The sequence below is a fragment of the Vipera ursinii genome (assembly GCF_947247035.1).
Source record: "Vipera ursinii genome assembly, chromosome: Z".
NCBI classification, from domain to species: Eukaryota; Metazoa; Chordata; class Lepidosauria; order Squamata; family Viperidae; genus Vipera; species Vipera ursinii.
Window position 1 is genome coordinate 20,941,713 of NC_139517.1, and position 19,273 is coordinate 20,960,985.

The 19,273-nt window shown below is 45.1% G+C and overlaps 2 protein-coding genes across 5 annotated transcripts in view; both read left to right on the forward strand.

Moving 5' to 3' along the window:
- Positions 1–2,440, forward strand: part of LOC310649153 (vomeronasal type-2 receptor 26-like) — a gene marked incomplete at both ends in the record, with an annotated part of 29,664 nt that extends 27,224 nt beyond the window's left edge. The window contains one exon of the mRNA XM_083377445.1: positions 1,539–2,440. Within this exon, the coding sequence (XP_083233571.1) occupies positions 1,539–2,440 (902 nt within the window). The remainder of the gene's footprint in view (positions 1–1,538) is intronic.
- A 14,339-nt stretch (positions 2,441–16,779) lies between these two features.
- LOC310649525 (vomeronasal type-2 receptor 26-like) overlaps positions 16,780–19,273 on the forward strand; it is a 12,483-nt gene continuing 9,989 nt past the window's right edge. For 2 of the 4 annotated variants that reach the window (XM_083378020.1, XM_083378022.1), the window contains exons 1-2: positions 16,780–17,086; positions 18,744–19,035. In XM_083378020.1, coding sequence (XP_083234146.1) covers positions 16,920–17,086; positions 18,744–19,035 — 459 coding nt within the window. In that variant the 5' untranslated portion in view covers positions 16,780–16,919. Of the gene's footprint in view, positions 17,087–17,737; positions 17,808–18,743; positions 19,036–19,273 lie in introns of all 4 variants that reach the window. The other 2 variants (XM_083378021.1, XM_083378023.1) reach the window with 2 other exon arrangements.

Consider the following 19,273-nt stretch of genomic DNA (forward strand, 5'->3'; position numbering starts at 1 on the left):
GTCTCAGGGGGTTAGGAGTGGGAGGCACAGTTCTCCAGTGGTTCTCCTCTTACCTCCTGGGATGTTCGCAGTTGGTGTTAGCAGTGGGGCAGAGATCGACCCTGAGACCTCTCATTTGTGGAGTTCCTCAGGGATCGGTTCTCTCGCCTCTCCTGTTCAACATCTATATGAAGCCGCTGGGTGAGATCATTCATGGTTTTGGAGTTGGGTATCACCAATATGCTGATGATACCCAGCTTTTTATTTCGACCCCAAACCACCCCAGTGATGCCCTCGATGTGATGTCCCGTTGCCTGGAGGCGGTCCGGGTCTGGATGGGGAGGAACAGGCTTCGACTCAACCCTGACAAGACTGAGTGGCTGTTCGTGCCGGCATCCCGGGAAATTCTGATTATTCCATCATTGGCCATGGGGGGTGAGCTATTACCCCCCGTAGATAGGGCCCGCAACTTGGGGGTCCTTCTAGACTCACAGCTCTCTTTGGAAGAGCATATTGGAGCTGTGACTAGGGGGGGCCTTTGCCCAGGTTTGCCTGGTGCGCCAGTTGCAGCCCTATCTAGACTGGGATGCCTTGCGCACAGTCACTCATGCGCTCGTGACCTCTCGTCTAGACTACTGTAATGCTCTCTACATGGGGCTGCCCTTGAGGTCCACCCGGAGACTCCAGCTGGTGCAGAATGCAGCCGCATGAGTCGTCTTGGGAGTTTCCCAATACTCCCATGTTACACCTTTGCTCCGCAAGCTGCATTGGCTACCGGTTGCTCTCCGGGTGAGGTTCAAGGTGTTAGTTATGACGTACAAAGCCCTTCATGGCATGGGTCCGGATTACCTATGGCAACACCTGCGACCGGCATCAACTTCCCTCCATCCAGTGCGCTCCCACAGAGAGGGCCTCCTCAGGGTGCCGCCGATCAAAGAATGCCGATTGGTGACCCCCAGGGGGAGAGCGTTCTCTGTGGGCACACCAGACCTCTGGAACCGCTTACCGGTTGAGCTCCGGACGGCCCCCGACCTTCGCTCCTTCCGGCGCGATCTTAAAACATTCTTTTTCGAACAAGCTGGCCTGGTCTGATGGGATGGGGTTGGGTTTTTAAAATTAGTTTTTAACTTAATATGTATTGATTTTATGGGCATGATGTTTAATGGTTTTTTAATTTTTGTATTTGATTTTTATTGTGTATTGCCCTGTTCACCGCCCTGAGTCCTTCGGGAGAAGGGCGGTATAGAAATCAAATTATTAAATTAAATCATCATTATCATTGTTATTATCATCATAAGAAAGAGATTCAGGTAAAAGTTCTGTAATCAGAATTAATAATCGAGAGAGACAACTATCACTTTTTGAAATAAAGAAGTGTAATAAAATTAATTTTTTAGGATCCCCTTGAGAAAAAAAAAGGTTGATTGAAAATGATCCATTTGGATCACTGATTGGGGCAAAGAGCATTTCCAGAAGTCTCCTAGCAACTATGTTTTGTGGCACCAGTTTGGGATATAGATTTGATACAGGAACTGAAACCATGTATTTTTCTTTTTCAGATATGACAGATTGTTATAACTGCAGAAATGAATTCTATCCAAATAAAAACAAAAATTTCTGTCTGCCCAGATATCTAAGTTTCTTATCTTATGGAGAACCTCTTGGGATTAGTTTTTCTTTCTTTGCTCTTTTCTTTTCTTTGATTACAGCTCTGGTGCTGGGAATATTCCTAAAGTATCACAACAGCCCAATTGTTGTAGCCAATAATCGAAACCTGACTTACACACTTCTGGTGTCCCTCCTGCACTGTTTCTTTTGTGTGTATTTGTTCATTGGCCGTCCTAACCAGGTGACCTGTCTTATCCGACAAACTGCTTTTGGCATCATCTTCTCAGTGGTAGTTTCTTGTGTGCTGGCAAAGACTATCACAGTAGTTTTGGCATTCTTAGCCACCCACCCTGGATCCAAGATGAGGAGGTGGGTGGGGACAAGACTGACCAACTCAGTCCTTTTTTCCTGCTCTCTGATTCAGGCAAGCATTTGCATTTCATGGATGTGGACTTCTCCACCTTTTGTAGAGGTTGATACGCATTCCGTGAAGGAAGAAATCATACTGCGGTGCAATGAGGGGTCGATGGTGATGTTTTATTGTGTCCTGGGTTACCTGGGCTTTCTGGCTATTATCAGCTTCTCTGTGGCTTTTCTTGCCAGAAAGTTACCTGACACTTTCAATGAAGCCAAATTCATCACATTCAGTATGTTGGTGTTTTGCAGCGTGTGGTTGTCTTTTGTTCCAACCTATATGAGCACCAAAGGAAAATACATGGTTGCTGTGGAAATCTTCTCCATCTTTGCTTCTAGTGCTGGTTTGTTGGGATTTATTTTTTTCCCCAAAAGTTATATTATTCTCTTGAGGCCAGAGCTGAACAAGAAAGAACAATTGATAAGAAGGAAGTGCTGAAGACCAAATGCTTATTTTGCTCTTATAGAGAACCTAGAGATGACACATGTTCAGTTTGTCCTCTATAATGATATTATAGTGCTGTGAACAACCTGTTACCAGTTGCCCACATCTAACCTCCATCACACTTCTTTGTATCTCCTTGAGATTTGTACCTCTGGCCCTCAGCTCCCCCCATACACACAATCACAGAAACCCACACACACACACACACACACACACACACACACACACACACAGGAAGGGTAGAAAAATGCCAGAATTGGACATCTTGACTTTTTTCAGTTTTTTAGAAAAACAAAATATAAAGTTAAGCAAACAGTCATATGGCCTTTCCTTCAATGCATACATAAAGGAAATATTGTTTAAATTTTGAAACAGTTTGTATGAGACTCCTTTTCAATGTACTGATATGGGAATTACATTAGTTATCCATTACTGACAAATTAAATTTACAATTAAAAAAATCTGTCTTGTAAAATACTTACACGATTCATAACATTTTTTTGAAAAACTATTTCTGCACATAGTTTTTTCTTTTAGGTCAAAAATATGCCATTCCTGCATTTAGCTGCAATCTGCCTTTAAAAAAAACTATATTGGAAAAATATATTTTAATATTTATCTTTAAATATTTAACTAGTCATATTACATGGGATACTTGTATTAGTCTGCTGAAGAACAACAATGCAAAGTCTCGTGGCAGGTTAAATAGAAATGAATTTAATATACTACAAATCTTTGTGAATTTGATGTAAGGAACAGCAAGTAGCAGAAGCAGGTGCTGTACATGTCCATGTCTTGTAAGATTCCTAAATTAATTAGAGTACTAGGTTCCAGCAGTTGCTTTACAGAAAGGCTTCTGCATCTGCTTTGAAATTATCATTTGTAGCAGAAACATCTGCTACAAGACAGCATATTATGTAACAGAGCTAATCTCAGCCCAGAACAGTTAAGTGCCATGTTAGACATCTGTCTGAACACTACCTATTATAAATACTTTGAAGGTGTCTACAAACAAAAACGCAGCTGCACCATGGGTTCACCTATGTCCCCCATTGTGCGAAATCTATACATGGAAGAGGCAGAAACCAAAGCCCTAAACTCATTCTCAGAATTTTCACCAACTCACTGGTACAGGTATGTGGATGATACTTGGGTCAATATTAAAACTCAGGAAGTGGAATCCTTCACCAAACACATCAACTCTGTGGGTTGCTATATTAAGTTCACAAGGGGAGATGTTAACTGTCTAGCTTTCCCGGACAGTGTGGTGCACCTTATGGAAGACAGAAGCGTTAACATTGATGTTTACAGAAAATAAACACACACTGTATTTACATATCAGTATTTACATTTTAATTCTAACCACCCACTAGAACACAAGATGGTAGTGATCAGAACCCTACACCACTGAGCTGAAACTTTGCTTACCAGTAAAGAGGGAAAATAAAATCTTTCCATTCCCATCCCACAGCATCCTGTCAGAACATATCATTCCCCCTGCCACCAACTACTCTCAACTGTCAATAACTGTCCTTCCGTCTCCCACACCATCCAATACAACTGATGAATCTTCCAGGATAGGAAGGAAAATCTCTTATTTCTCACAAAAATCAGTCCAGGTGTTGACCTGAATTAAAGGACAGTATAGGAAATATCAATTGTGAATGTGCAGATGGCACTACTGTCTTTGGGCTCTTGCAAAGTCCTGGATGCATGGTCATGAAAGGCCAGCAAGGAAAATACCCAATATCCTAACCCACCCAAGCACATATGATATCTTTAGGGAAACACCCAAAAGGGAACATGTTTGTTACTTCTGCTCTCTTATCTGCAGTATGCCAGACTTACTGGGTGAAATCTTTATCATATGCATGTCAGCTTTGCTGGATAGCTTGCTTATGTAACCAGAAAGAATAAATACAAGGATTTCTTTTCTTTTGGGGCTGCTCTCATTTAGAGGAGCTTGTCTTTCTGTTGAGCTGAATAAAAATGTAAAGCTTGAAGGCAACTTCTGGTTTCCTGTATTTTTACCTGCAAAACCTCAGAACCTGCATATAATTTTTGGTGAGCCTGGTTTCCAGGAGAGGTGCTTGGTTGGTCCTAGGGAGGCTCAGGCCAGGGGAGGACACCGAGCACACTCTGGGATTTCCTGGAGGTGCCTTCTTGACTCTTCATTGTGGTTTTAACAGGAACCAGCTTTTTCTTCTTTCTGGTTGCCTTTTACTTGGTTCCTGCATACTCAGGAGGACTGAAGGTAGGACACACAGATATACAGTACTTGGTTGCACCGGCTTGCTTGGGGTGTGTGTGTGTATGTGTAAACGTGTGTCTGTTTCCTTGAATTATTTCCTACTGTTGACCAGAGCTGGACGGAAGAGTTAATGCTAGCCGCACCTAGGGCTCCCCCTCCTTTTTGCTGTCCTGGGGGCACTTAGAAAGCAAGGGGCATTAATCTTATACTCTCATGCTCCAACGGGCTGTGAGTGGTATGTGGTTTGAGGTTTGTGGTTGCTCCTTATATAGATTTCCTGCTATTGACCAGGCCTAGGCATGATATTGATCTTAGCTGAAGGTCAGTGGATCTCTTGTGGCCCAACAGGCTGTGCAAGTAGTGTGAGTGACTTGAACACATGGGCTCAGCCCAGGAAGACCAGTTAGAATGAATAAAAGGAAGGGATGTGTCAGAAGTGATAACCAGGGTGGCTGAAGTGGGTGAGAAAATATCACAGCATTGCTTTGCTGGCTTAAGTTCTGTAACAGGTGCCCTGGCATGGGGCTTTTCAACCTTTTCACCCATTGGACCACTTTTTGGATACAATATCAGTTACAATATTTGAGAATACACCCCCAAACCTCTTATGCAAACACAATGCATTGTGTCAGTTGTAGGACAAATAACATGAGCAAGCATTTTATTTCCTCCCTGGATACAATTCCTGGAGCTACAGAAAAAGCAGCAAATGTAGAAAAAAGAGAATGTGCACTTCATTGATGTAGAACAAAGGAACAGTGAGTAACTCACTAGATAAATAAGGATAAATAAGAATAAAAATAGTTGACAGTAAGCGAAGCAAGCTGCCAGAAAGTGGATTTTATTCAAGAAGCCGGACAGAACTGATTCAGCAATGATTTCTGGACTAGCTGTCATAATCACCTACATGCATGGTACAATTTGTACTCTACTTTTTTTAAGTTTTGATGAGATTTCTAAGAAGTTTGTTCTTCTTAATTTCCTAGCTTGGTTCCCCCCCCCCTTTCAGTAAGATTGATTACTCCTATCACCCAGGGATGGGAATAACTTGTTGATGCATTTTTGTCTTGTCTTTGTCTTTGTCTTATCATAGGTGCTGGTGTGTTTTGGGTTAATACTGCTGTTGGTTTTTATGTGTGTGTGGGGTAGACCTGTCAGCTTTCTGTTGATTTGTTCATGGTTAATGCTTATCTTTTCCTTGTGTTTCTTGGCCAACTGCCTGGGCTGTTAACTGTGCTGGGTGGGGGAGCAAGAAAGAGGGGAGGGAAAAAAAACTCTTCCCTGGTGCTTTTTGTTTTTTGGCTTGACTTTTCTGAGAAAAGTGGGGGTTGCAGCAGCCTTTCGTATTGTAATAGTTGGTTTCTGGTGCTAGGTTTTCTACTTTTTCATCCATGCAGGCTCAGGGACTCTGGGAACCGAGGTCCACAAGTCACAAGAGGACCAATGTTCCCTGGCCACCAAGCCCTGCCCTAGTGGAAAGGGGAGGAAGTGGGACTTGCGAAAGAGGATGGTGAGGAGTTGTAGGGCCCCCTGCAGTCTTTTGCCCTGGGAAAGGACTGGTGTTGTATATGCATGCCATCTGGCCACTGGGGTAGGGAATCTCTTTTATGTTCCCCTCTTAACTGTCCTATAGGGTGCTGTTCCACAACCATGCTCCGGATAGAAAGGGGGGTGGGTGAGGGGCTGGGGCCTTTATCTCCCTGCCCTTATGGAAGATTCTTCCTCTTTACCCCCAATACAAGTGAAAGTAAGAGGAGAACAATAAACTTTTTGGTTGGTACAGGAGCATCACATTCAGTATTAAATAAGCCCCTTGGAGACCCTTCCTCTCAAACATTTCAGGTCTTTGGGGCCAATGGCCCTTCTGTGTCAGTTGCAATACTCAACCCTTTGGAATGCTTTATGGGTGGTATTGGCCTTACTTATCTTTCTTTCCCTTTCACACTGCCCTATGCTCTTTCAGGATGTATTTGCTTGCTAATATACAAGCCACCATCTTTGCTCTAATGGCTAATCCCCTATATCAGGCCACTACAGGCATGGATAAAGAACCCTTTGCGTTGACCAGGGAGTGTCAGGTGGCATTTGATAACATTCAATCTGCTTTAGTCAATGTTCTGACCCTTGGCATTCCTGATGTCACTGAACCCCCTTGTATGTGACTAAAAGTAAAGGGGTGGCTGCTGGGGTCCTTACTCAAACCGTTGGTACTTGGTCTCACCCTGTAGCCTATTTTTCCAAACAACTGGATCCTGTTGCTTAAGAATGGCCAGCGTGCCTTTGGGTGGCTGCAGTGCCATTCTTCTTTTGGGGCTGCTGAACAATTAATCTTTGGGGCTCCTATCACAGTGGAATCACCCCATTCCATCCAGGATTTGTTAGCATCCAAGAGGGTACATTGGCTTACAGCAGACATGTCAAACACAAGGCCCGGGGGCCAGATGTGGCCTGCGAAGTGGTTTCATGCAGCCCGCGAAGCCATCCTGGAAACAGTGAGGGAACGGCCCCCACTGCCTTGGCCCTGGCCCAGAGACCCTCCTTCTGCCAGAGACCCTCAGATCTGTCCCACTCCTTCCCAGGCCCCCATAGGCACCCTTGATGTGAATGATGTAGAGCTGGCCACACCCACCCAGTAAGCCATACGCACTCTAGCCACGCCCACCCAGTAGGCCACGCCCACCCTGGCCATACCCACCTGGCCCCCTGAAGGCAACCACAGTGCTGATGCGGCCCTCAATGAAATTGAGTTTGACACCCCTGGCTTACAGCCTCCTGACTGGAACACTATCAGATAGCACTCCTTGACAACTCATAAGTTCATATAGAGCACAGTAGCAGGTTCAATCCATGACCTTTCTTCCCCAACTGGATAGTGATCATAATTGTGTATAAACTATTACAGAGGTATTTTCTGGCCAGCCAGATCTACCTGACCCGCCATTGGAGGAAGTGGACAGGGACCTGTATACAGATGGCAGCAGTTTTATGGGACAGGGAGAAAGGCTAGCTGGTTATGCTGTGGTCATATTGGACCAGATAGTGGAAGCAGCAGCTCTCCCTGCAAGTACTTCAGCTCAGGAAGCTGAACTCACTGCCTTGATGAGGGCCTTGAAAGGTCAGACGGTGCAGTTGATATATTTATAGACAGTGAATTTGTGGGAAGGTTTGTGTTATGCATGCATGTGGGGCATTATAGACAGAGTGTGCTCCTATTGAATATGGACAGGACATTCTAAGTCTATTGGGTGTTGTTTTGCTCCCTCATAAGGTAGCTGTCATGCCTGTGAGGGCCCATGTTAGGGTTGGTACTGTGCATGGAAGAGGAAGTGCCTTGGCCAGCCGTATCTTAAATTCTGCTGAATCGGATCCACTGTCCCCTTGGTATATGGGTACACTTGTACCCTGACATTTGCCTCTGCTGGCTTAAACATATATGCAGTGGATGGGCACATGGCTTCTGAGCTAGGTGCTGTTTATCATGGATGGAGGCTGGAGAAGAATGGGAAGTGCCTTCTCCCAAAACATGTATTATGGGCCCTGTTACGGAACTTGCATGCCAGCACTCATTGGGGTTACATGGCCATGAAAACTACACCCTTGGAAGCCTTCATGTTCAGCATGGCCAATGTAACAAGGGGCTGGACTCTTCCTGTGTTTGGGGCAGGAAAGTTCTTCTTCCAGAGATAAGTTAGGGATGTATTCACTTTGCACAGTCACATGGAAGGTTAGTACTGGCATGTGGGATGGTTGGCATAGAAGTCCTCAGATCTTTGGCCTTGACTACAAGAAGGTCCCCTCTGCTCTTTGTAGTTCGTTTGCAGCAAAGGGACTCATTACTTATATGTCTGGTGTTAGAGCTTATATGCCTTAGGGGTTGGAAGGTGAACCAGCATTTATCTTACTAACCACTTGGACTGGTGGTTCCTTTGTGGTCAGTTTGCCTGTAAGTCTTTGCCAGCTTACTGATCTGGTACATGTAGCATAGGGATTATCTTTCCTTCTGTTTACATTATCTAACAGAAGGATACCATTCATCTCATGGAGGAAGGAATTAGGAATTACCCTACTTCTGCTCTCTTGTCTACAGTTTGCTAGAGTTATTGGGTGAAATCTTTATTGTATGCATGTCAGCTTTGCTGGATGGCTTGCTTATGTAACCAGAAAGAATAAATACAAGGATTTCTTGTCTTTCAGGGTGGCTCTCATTTAGAGGAGCCCGTCTTTTCTGTTCAGCTGAATAAAAATGTAAAGCTTGAAGGCAACTTTTGTTTTCCTGTATTTTTTACCAGCAAAACCTCAGAACCTACATATCACAGGTGCCTTTCCCCCCCCCCCCAAAAAAAAAACCAACACCTTTTTGATAAAACTAAGAGCTGTATGACTGAAAATCTTCATAGACATTCAAATGAGGGAGAGATTGTCATGGAGAAAATCTATGTGGTCACTAAAAGTCTATGATGGCTTAATGGCACATAATCAATTACTCAGTAAATCTTTGCTTCTAACCTCTTTCTACCATAATACCAAAAACAATAAAGAAAGTACCAATTCACTTGACCTCTTAGTAAGCAAATATGTCAGATTTCACAACCAATATTTAAACCAAAGTATATCAATTTGTTTTTAATACTTTATACTTGACAGCAGTTTATAGTTACAGTAAACATATTAAGAGTACTAATCAATAATCAACATTACACTCCAGATCAATTAAAGAATAGCAACAAGAAAGAAGATAAACAAAGAAGGTTGCAAAATACAAATCTCAAATAGAAGGGGGGAAAAGTCAGACATCAAGATATTTCATGCACAAATAATGCCTAAGCACATTGCCAAACTGAAATGAGAATTTCCCCTCCCCACTAATGAAATATATTAATTCACTTTTAGCAGATCTGTTACATGTATGTCTGCCTCTTGAGCCAAACTATAAAATATGTTTAATATTTCTCTTCTGAGCCCTCACTCCAAGACCTGTTCTATTAAAAAATCATCATTACAATATAAAGCTCATATTCCTAAGTGATATTATTTTCCTCCTCAAAAGCCATATTTCAGGATCTTTAGTGTTGCATGATCTAATGAACAAGAATATCACAGGTAGTCCCCTTTTACTAATGCAATTGGGACTGGTAATTCAGTCATTAATTGAAATGGTTGTTAACTAAAAAGTCACATGACCACTACCATGCTTATGATTTTAATTCATTTTTGCTTTCCTTTATAGCATCAGAAGAATATCACCCCAAACTGCTAGGTGAACCCAAATGGGAGGAAAGCTTCCAGAACGTACAGGGATGTTGGTTAAAGAGAAAATCTTATAGTCCTTTTTTCATACTCCTGTGCCCTTACCCCCCCCAGTGATTACATCTCCACTAGAATAATTTACAAGAAGATAATTAATGAGTTCATTTACATTTATTGTAGAGGAAAAGAGTAAACAGGAACACATAGCACACACATACATCAAGCTATACATTAGTACTTTTTAGGGATCTGCTGAGCTGAAGATAAAACAGCTTGGGAAAAGGTTTCTTGTTTAGGCAATATCTTCATTCTGCAAGGGAGAGAAAAAGAAGAAAAACCAAGTGAGACACATGTGTGTGAGAGAGACAGAGAGAGAGGGAGAGAGAGATAGTGTGAATGTTCTAAATAGCAAAAATACATGAAAAGTCCTAAATATTTTTGGACAAAGTAAGATTTAATATAATTATGTAAAACAGATGAGTTCCAATTTAGTGCTTTGGCACCAAAGGAAAAGAAAGGGAAATCCTTCAGGGAAAAGGAAGGAAAATCCCCCTTGAATTGACTTTTCCTTTTCAATCCAGCTTCATCACTTTCTCAGAAGTGTCTCATTCAACAACAGTGCTGGAGACCATATCTCCTTTGATGAGAACAGGAGGTTATTAGTTAGAATGGACATTATCAACTGGATTAATTCCTCAAATCTATCCTTTCATAAAAAGAAAATTGGCAGAATGTCTCATGAAACTTCTTAAAATATATGAGTTCCAATTTAATACTTTGGCTTTGCAATGACAACAATGCAACCCACCCCAACTAATAAAGCAACTGTCAAACAAAACATCCACGCCAAAGAACGCAGCCGGAAGAACGACGAGGAGCACAAGGAGACCTCTGCACAACAAATTCCTTAACACGAACGCCAATAGGTCCGCCCAATCTGTCTGCTGATATGATACGTAACTACGCAGATATTGTTCTACTGCGGCGTTGGCCCGTTCAGTGGCACCATTAGTGCAGGGATGGTACCCTGAATTCAATCCCTGGGACGATCCTACGTACCGGAGGAACTCCCGCCAAAACCTGGCGGTGAACTGCACTCCCCGGTCTGAGATAACGCGCCTAGGTGCCCCATGTAAGCGATACACGTGTGTTATAAACAGCCAGGCCAAGCGCCGGGCTGATGGCAGACCTTTCAACAGAACAAAGTGGGCCTGTTTGGAGAAAAGGTCGATCACAGTCCAGATGACAGTGTACCCCCGACTCTCTGGCAGGTCCACAATGAAGTCCATACCTATATCCTGCCATGGTCGGCTAGGGTCCGCCACTGCCTGCAAAAGCCCTGCTGGTTTCCTGGGCCGGGGTTTGGCCATGGCACACGTGTGGCAACACCGGACATAATCCTTGACCTGTCGCCTCATACCAGGCCACCAGAACTGGCGCCGGGCGAGGTGCAGGGTCTTCAGGAACCCAAGATGACCGGCCTGCTTGGCATCATGACATCTATAAAGGACAGTCTCACGGAGGGCTTGCGGCACGTACATCCTGGTTCCATACCATGCCAGGTCGTCCCGTCGGGTCAGAAGCCACAGATGCTGTTGTAGCCAGACATCCCCCACAAGAGCCGCTTTCAGACGCTGTGCGAGGTCATCAACGATCTTGGCTTGTACTGCCTCTGGGCTGTGAGAAGGGATGAGAGCCTGTAGCACCTCCTCCCGCTGGTTGTCGTATTGTGGAAGGCGCGAGAGAGCATCTGCCAGAAAGTTTTTGCCCCCTGGGACGTACTTCAGAGTGAATCTGAACCGCCTGAAGTACAGGGCCCAGCGCACGTGTTTTGGGCTAGTTTCCGTGGCGACTGTAAGGCTTCCAAGTTTTTGTGGTTCGTCCACACCTCGAAGGGCTTCTCCGCCCCCTCCAGGTGATGACGCCACGTTTCCAACGCCCACCAAACGGCGTAGGCCTCTTTTTCCCAGATAGCCCAGGCTCGTTCGGTGGTCGACAGCTTCTTTGACGCATAGGCACACCGTTGCAATGCTCCTTTGTTGTTACGCTGTAAAAGAACAGCCCCAACTGCCACGTCACTAGCGTCCGCTTGGACGACAAACGGTGCTGAAGGGTCGGGATGCAGCAGTACGGGTTCTCTGGTGAATAGGTCTTTCAGAGTCTCAAATGCCCGCTGACATTCCGTGGACCATGCTACCCGTTGTCCTGGACACGGTTTCACTGCCAGTTGCTTGGTTTGCAGCAGGTCCATCAACAGAAGAGCAACTGCAGTGAACGACGGTATGAACTGTCGGTAAAAATTGGCAAACCACAGGAAGCTCTGTAACTGTCGTCTGGTTCCCGGGGCTTGCCATTGCTGTATGGCCTCCACCTTCTTTGGGTCCATTGCGATCCCAGCCGCCGAAACCCGGTAGCCCAAGTAATCTAAGTGAGAAGTGTGGAACTCACATTTCGACAGTTTCACGTAAAGCTGTGCATCAAGAAGCTTCTGTAAGACTTGCCGCACGAGGGCGACGTGTTGGTCCATCGTTTCCGTGTAGATCAAGATGTCATCGAGGTACACGAGAACCCCCCTGTACAGATGCTCATGCAGAACCTGGTTTATCAACTGCATGAACACAGCGGGGGCCCCTTGGAGCACGAACGGCATCACACGGAACTGGTAACTACCAAGAGGGCAGTTGAATGCCATTTTCGACTCATCTCCCCTTTTTATACACACCCGATAATAGGCTTCACATAAATCCAACCGAGTGAACACCTTTCCTTTGGCCAGGTGAGACAACATGTCCTTCATCAAGGGCAGTGGACACAAATGCTCAACACACACTGCGTTAACCCCCCGGTAGTCTACACAAAGGCGCAGGCCTCCGTCCTTCTTCTCCCTGAAGAGAACAGGTGTTGCCATCCGCGACCGAGCGGGCTGAATGAACCCCCGTGCAAGGTTTTTATCTATGTAGCGCCGGAGCTCCAACATCTCCCGCGGTGCCATAGCATACATCCGTGGCTTCGGCAGTTTGACCCCTGGCTCCAACTCGATTGCGCAGTCCGTGGGCCGATGAGGAGGCAGGAGGTCACATTCCTGCTCACTGAAGACTTCTAGAAACTCGGCATATTCTGGCGGCACCTGTACCTCTAAATCAGCTCTGCAGCTCTCTTCTGCCCTCCCTGGCGAGCCGGGCATCCCCGGGTGTTCATGATCAGGGGGCTGGGGCCCGATCCCAAGGCGCAGGTGCTGACAACCCCCCTCCCACCAGATGGTCGGCCCCACCTGTCCAACCATGCAAGCCCCAGGATTACCTCCTCCGTCATGGAGGGCACCACGATGAACCGCAACTGTTCCCAGTGCTCCCCCATATCCAACCGTGTGAGTTTTGTGACGTGTGTGATGGGCACTCCCCACAGAAGGGACCCTCCACCTGCTGGAAGCGTATCGGGTGCTCCAGCCGCACCACCCCAACACCCAGCTTGGCCACCACCTTTTGGCTGATGAGACACCTCGTGCTGCCGGAGTCGATCAAAGCCTTGAACCCTAATACCTCACCCGTGTTGGGATTTGTCCACATTATCGGGACTGTGAACGGGCTAACCGGGGCACTTACCATGGGGTCTTCCTCTGGTCTGTCGCTACGCCCATAGACCTCCACATCCACGTCTGTTGGGCTGTCACCCTCCGTCTGGATACTTCCCCCTGGTGTTGCATCCACAGCCTGGCGAGAGGCCCGGGAATGCTCTGCAAAGCGCTCGGGGGTTGCGCCCCTCACTGGGGTTGCCGCTGTGACTACCCAGGCCATTGGTATAGGGCAGGCGGCCACACGGTGCCCTGGCTGGTCACACCAGAAGCAACAGGGAGCGGACCGGGGCGGTTGGCCAGTGGGCCCCAGCGACGGTGGCAATGGCTTCTGTACCTGGCCTTGCGGTCTCGGCGGGACCTGTAGGGGGTCCCCCATGGCCTGCACATGGCGCTGGCAAACCTGCAGGCCGACATCCAGTTCAATCGCAACCCGCAGCCACTCTTGAAGCCTGGGAGGGATCCCGTGAACAATACAGGCCCTCAGGAGGTATTCGTCCAATCCGGCCCGGAAATGGTGAATGAGCATCCTCTCCGGCCATAAGCTGAGCCTACCCGCCACCCCCCTAAAGTCCTGCACGTATGCCGTAGCTGGTCGGCCGTTTTGCCGCAGCCCTATTATCTCAGCCTTGGCCCAATGTGTGCGAGTCACATCTTTGAACCGTACGCGCAGAGCCTCAAGGAAAAGGCCGACGTCACTCAGCTCTCTGGCGCGGTCGCCATATAGGTTCACCACCCATGCCACTGCCTCCCCTTGTAGCGCCGTGGTGACGGCCATCACCATCGCCCACTGGGACGCATACATAGGCCCGTACCTGTCTAGGTATGGATGACATGTCCAAGGAAAAGGGCCAAACGATCAGGGTTGCCATCGAAGGTCATGGGCAGCGGCGGTGGTCCCCAGACTGCGGGCCCTCCCCAAGGCCCCGGTGGAGCTCCCAGTCCCTGTGCAAATCCTGGTTGTGGCCACCCCAGCGCTCCTGCCAGAAGCTCTGGGTGTAGCACAGCGCCTCCCAGCCGTGTACCACCCGGGCCTGTGAATCCGTGCCCCGGGAGCAGCCACCGGTCCCGGCGGTGGAGGAACAGGCCCCTGTGGGGTACCAGGGCCCTGTGGGACCCGGAAATGGGGACTCGCTAGACGGAACCGGGTCTGGCTCCTTCACTCCGGGTCGGGCCTGGTCTCCAGGTTGGTGTCAATGGGGGACCACGGCCGGGGCTCTCCGAACTGGTCTCTCAGGACATCCATGGTGTAGCTTCCAGGAACCGTGGTGTAGCTCCACTCCTCTCCTCCCTCATCGGTGGCACGGTGCTCCCTCCATTCCCACAGGGACCCTCGCTGCCAGGATGGTTGGTCTTGTCCAGCCACCGTCTGGCTCAATACTGGGCTGAGCCACCACTCCCCGGGCTTATCCTGGACAGCTGTCTCCGAAGCCTCGACGCCCTTCGATGCTGGACAGGGGTCCTGGACCTTGGGCCGAACCACCAGTGGGGCCTCTCCCAATTCCCCCACCTTGAGGGGCACAGCAACCCCAGCTGGCTCTTCCCCCACTGCCACAGGCACACCCCCTTGAGTCCCCTCGGCCATACCAGCACATTGAAGACAAGAGCACAGCAATGAGGAGCGTTGTGATGAGGGAACGCTGACTTACTGTCAAACAAAATGTCCATGCCAAAGAACGCAGCCGGAGGAACGACGACGTGGTATGGTTGACTGCAAGAAGATCTTTACTGTGAGGAATCCGTGCAAATACAAAGTCAGCGTTGGGAGTTACTCACCCCCAACGCGTCTTTTAAACTTTGCCTGTAATTGGGCAACAGCCCCACCCATTAGCCCCACCCTTTCCCTGCGCAGACCAGCATCCGCCCGAGCTGCGTAAAAACCCCACCCCCCTATCCCGTCATCCCACGCCCTGCTTCTCCCCCTGACTCCGAGGTCCACACAGCCTTGAGGAAGTTGTAAGCTCAACACCCCCCTCTCCTGTACCCCAAAGTCCCCGATGTGCTCCCCTCCACCATCTCAGTATCCCGCGCCACAGCCGCAGCCCCCTGGCAGCCCTGCGCTGCCGCCGGCATGCGAGCAGTTGAAACATCCGGCTGAAGCAGCTGAAGCCCCGTGAGTCTTGCGCGGCTGCCGGTGGCCGTTTCTGGCCGCTTCACAGCTGATTGGACAGGCGCGGGTCCTGCGCGGTCGTCAGTGGTTGTTTCCGACCGCCTTGCAGCTGGTGGGTGTGGGCGTGACTGAGCCTCTTCCCGGCCCGCGCGGATGCCATTTGCGGTGCTCCCCTGAGTCCCTTTGTGTTGTCGAGCCCGAGGGGCTTGACAGCAGCATTGGCACCACCATTTTAAGCAAGGGACACTTCTTACAATTTTCTTTTGACTATCTACATGGCTCAGTGAAGCAAAATGCCCCTGTTAAACCTAATATATCCTAGGTTTACAACATGTTTTACAACAAGTTTTATTTTGTCATTTCCAATGACTGTTTGGATTGAAGATAGGAACAAAGACATGTTAAATTATAGAAGGAAGGCACACATTTGCCTTTAAATGATGATGGCATTGATAGAAATGATAGGATGAAGAAGATAATAATGATTAGATTTCAGACATTAGATCCAAGAAAGCTGAAGGAAAGAAATGAGGGCTGCCTTAGTAAGCCTTCCATAGTTTCACTGAGGTTGCTTTAAAATGCTGATGACAATGCTGGTGAAAATGATGAAAGGACTGATGGCAAGGGTCGACCCTAAAGTAACTGTGTTGATATGTATTGTAGCTGCAGTCATTCAAGTATTTTAGATATTTAAGAATTACTGCTCTAAATTTTTGCCTAATTTCTAATGTCTACATTTGTCTCCACAAAGATGAAAAATAGCTCTTTGGAGTGATGCAAGTTAATAGAAATAAAGTCTGCCACAAAAAAAGTTTTATTTTACAAATTACATCAGTCATAATAAACTTTCAAGGGGAAGACAACAAAAACAATCTTTAGCAATGCTACAGAGGATTTGCCAATTTTAGATAATTTATCAAAGACCTATAATTATTTCTCTGCTTTCCAATCTCTGTGCTGTCAAATATCAAACTTGTTGACAAAAATAAAAACATATATTTGTGTGTGGTTAGACATAAGTGAGACATCTGAGTTTATATGTTGTATGTATATATATATATATATATATATATATATATATATATATATATATATATATATATTTAGATTTAAAAATTAGTGACAGATTTCAGTCAGATCAATTCAAGGACACACATTTCAATTTTCATTCAAATCTCACCACTGCTTTCATAAAGGTTTTTCATGTCTGGTATTTGTGTTATGTTAGAGGTCAATTTCTACTTAGTATGTTGATAGTAGTAGTGTTACTTTTTCTACTACTGCCTCACGTGGCATGGCAGAAAAAATTAATTGTCAAATTATGGATCATCATTTAATTTTTCACAAGTACCTTCATCCAGGGGATCTACTCTTTGGTGGCCTAGTTTCTCATACCTTTTTTTCATCCACGCCAAAACCTTTTGATGAACCACCACCTCCAACATACTCTGAAAGCCACCGGTAAGAAGTGGGTTTGCATTCTGTATGCTTCTGAGCAGAATGATATGTAGAAAAGCAGCTTGATAAGTATGATTTATTGCCGCAAGGAATGGACTAGATTATATTACTGAAATCAAGTACAGATTGCAAATCTATTTTTGCTCTCCTACTTCTTCAAGGAAATATTAATTATATAGCTGGTGCTTGAAATATGCTTAATTAAACCCAAATGTTACATACAATACTTAGCTCAGTCAATGTAAAGTTAGGTACTCAAGTAGATAAAAGATCAATAAGGCATGTTTAACTTTCAACTAGGGAATTCAGTTTCATTCATTTGGACCTAGATTCTCTTAATTCATTTTTTTGTTCAAAAGTTAGAATTTTATTCTTTGTCATGATAAATCACAATATGTTTTTTTTTAAAAAAGATACATAATTATTAAGTTTTTCTCACCACAGTTTCCTCTTAATACATTTATGACTACTTTTGAATTTTTTCTATGATAAGAATGGAATAAATATATAAGAAACCTAAAACCATCAGATTATGTATGTGTGTGTGTAAAGATTAATTTAACTCACAATCAACGATCAGAGAATTCACGTTTCATGTAAATATCTTGGCAACTGTGTAGAATGAATCCATCCTTGCCTTCCTCTAATCTATAGGTCTTGGATTCCCTGATAGCAGCCTTTTGTGTTGGTTGGCCAATATTAACTCCCCACTAATGGAACAGAGGTATATCAACTGATGCATTAATGAATTCTAAAATCAATTGTGATAAAGGAAAAAGCAGGTATATCAGAATTTTATAAGTCATGTCCTTAATCTGTAAGTTTTCCTTTATTTTAAAATACTCTGTTCCAAATATTTTTTTTATTGAAAAGTTTTAACATACAATTTTTCTTTAAAACCCCCCCTCCCCCTCCCTTCACCCTCCCCCCTACCTCTCCCCCCTCCCCCCTCCCCCCGACTTCCCAGAGCTAAATACAAGGTATATATAAAAAAACCAATCATAAACAATCATATACTACCAACTATAAACTCTAAAATCCATCACTCTCTAGCTTACATAGGATAAAACAAACCTTAGTAATATTAAATATATATATTAAAAAAACTAAACGAAAAAAAGAAGAAAAAAGAAAGAAGACTTATTCAAATGCTACATAAAACTTCTTAACCCTATACTTATTCTGGATAAACTCAATCCATTTTCTCCATTCCATAATATAGCGTTCTTGCGAGTGATCTTTCAAATAGGCCGAAATCTTCGCCATCTCTTCCAGGTCGGAAACCTTTAAAGTCCACTCTTCTATAGACAGCAATTCCTCTTTCTTCCAATACTGACCTATCAAGAGTCTTGCTGCCGTAATTAAATTCAACATCAACTTAGTGTCCACAACTGTAGCATCTGTAATTATTCCCAACAAAAAAAGTTGCGGACAAAACTTTATCCTCTGTTTAAAAATCTTCTGCATGTTCCACCAAACTTTTATCCAAAAAGCCTTAATATCTGTTCCAAATATTTACTGATATACTGAATTAACTAGCTTTGACACCTACAGTGAGGTAGTTTTGTTGACTAAATTTTGTACCAAAAATGCTTCTTAAATTATAGCTTATAATTTTGTTGCTGAATTAGTTTGACACATAATGGAAATCCCACTGTAGGGTTATAACTCAGAACTACCAGCATGTTCTGGCCTTGGACTTTGCCATAAAGGAAATCAATGAAGATCCCCATATCCTACCCAATATCACCCTTGGATTCCATATCTATGATAGCCATATCAATACCAGGTGGGCCTTTCGTTCTGCGATGCAACTTATTTCTCCAAAGAAGCATTTTCTCCCCAATTACCACTGTGGCAGTAAAGACAATCTTCTTACAGTGCTTGAAGGGCTTGGTATTGAATCTTCTCATCGTATACCACCAATTTTTAGCATCTACAAGATTCCTCAGGTATGATGTATGTTCAGTTTTTAAAGATTATTTTCCCCTCCCGATGCTTTATGTAGTAATGATAGAGGTATTTTTTAAATATATAGAACTTATTTGTCTGGCAACAGAACTAATTTAAGAAGTGTCAGCTTAAAACATCTTTCATTGTTGCTAGTGTAAAGTCATCTCACTTCATAACTAATTAATATAAATATAACATTCATTATTTTCTTCTCCACAAAGCAGTTTGTTTAAGATG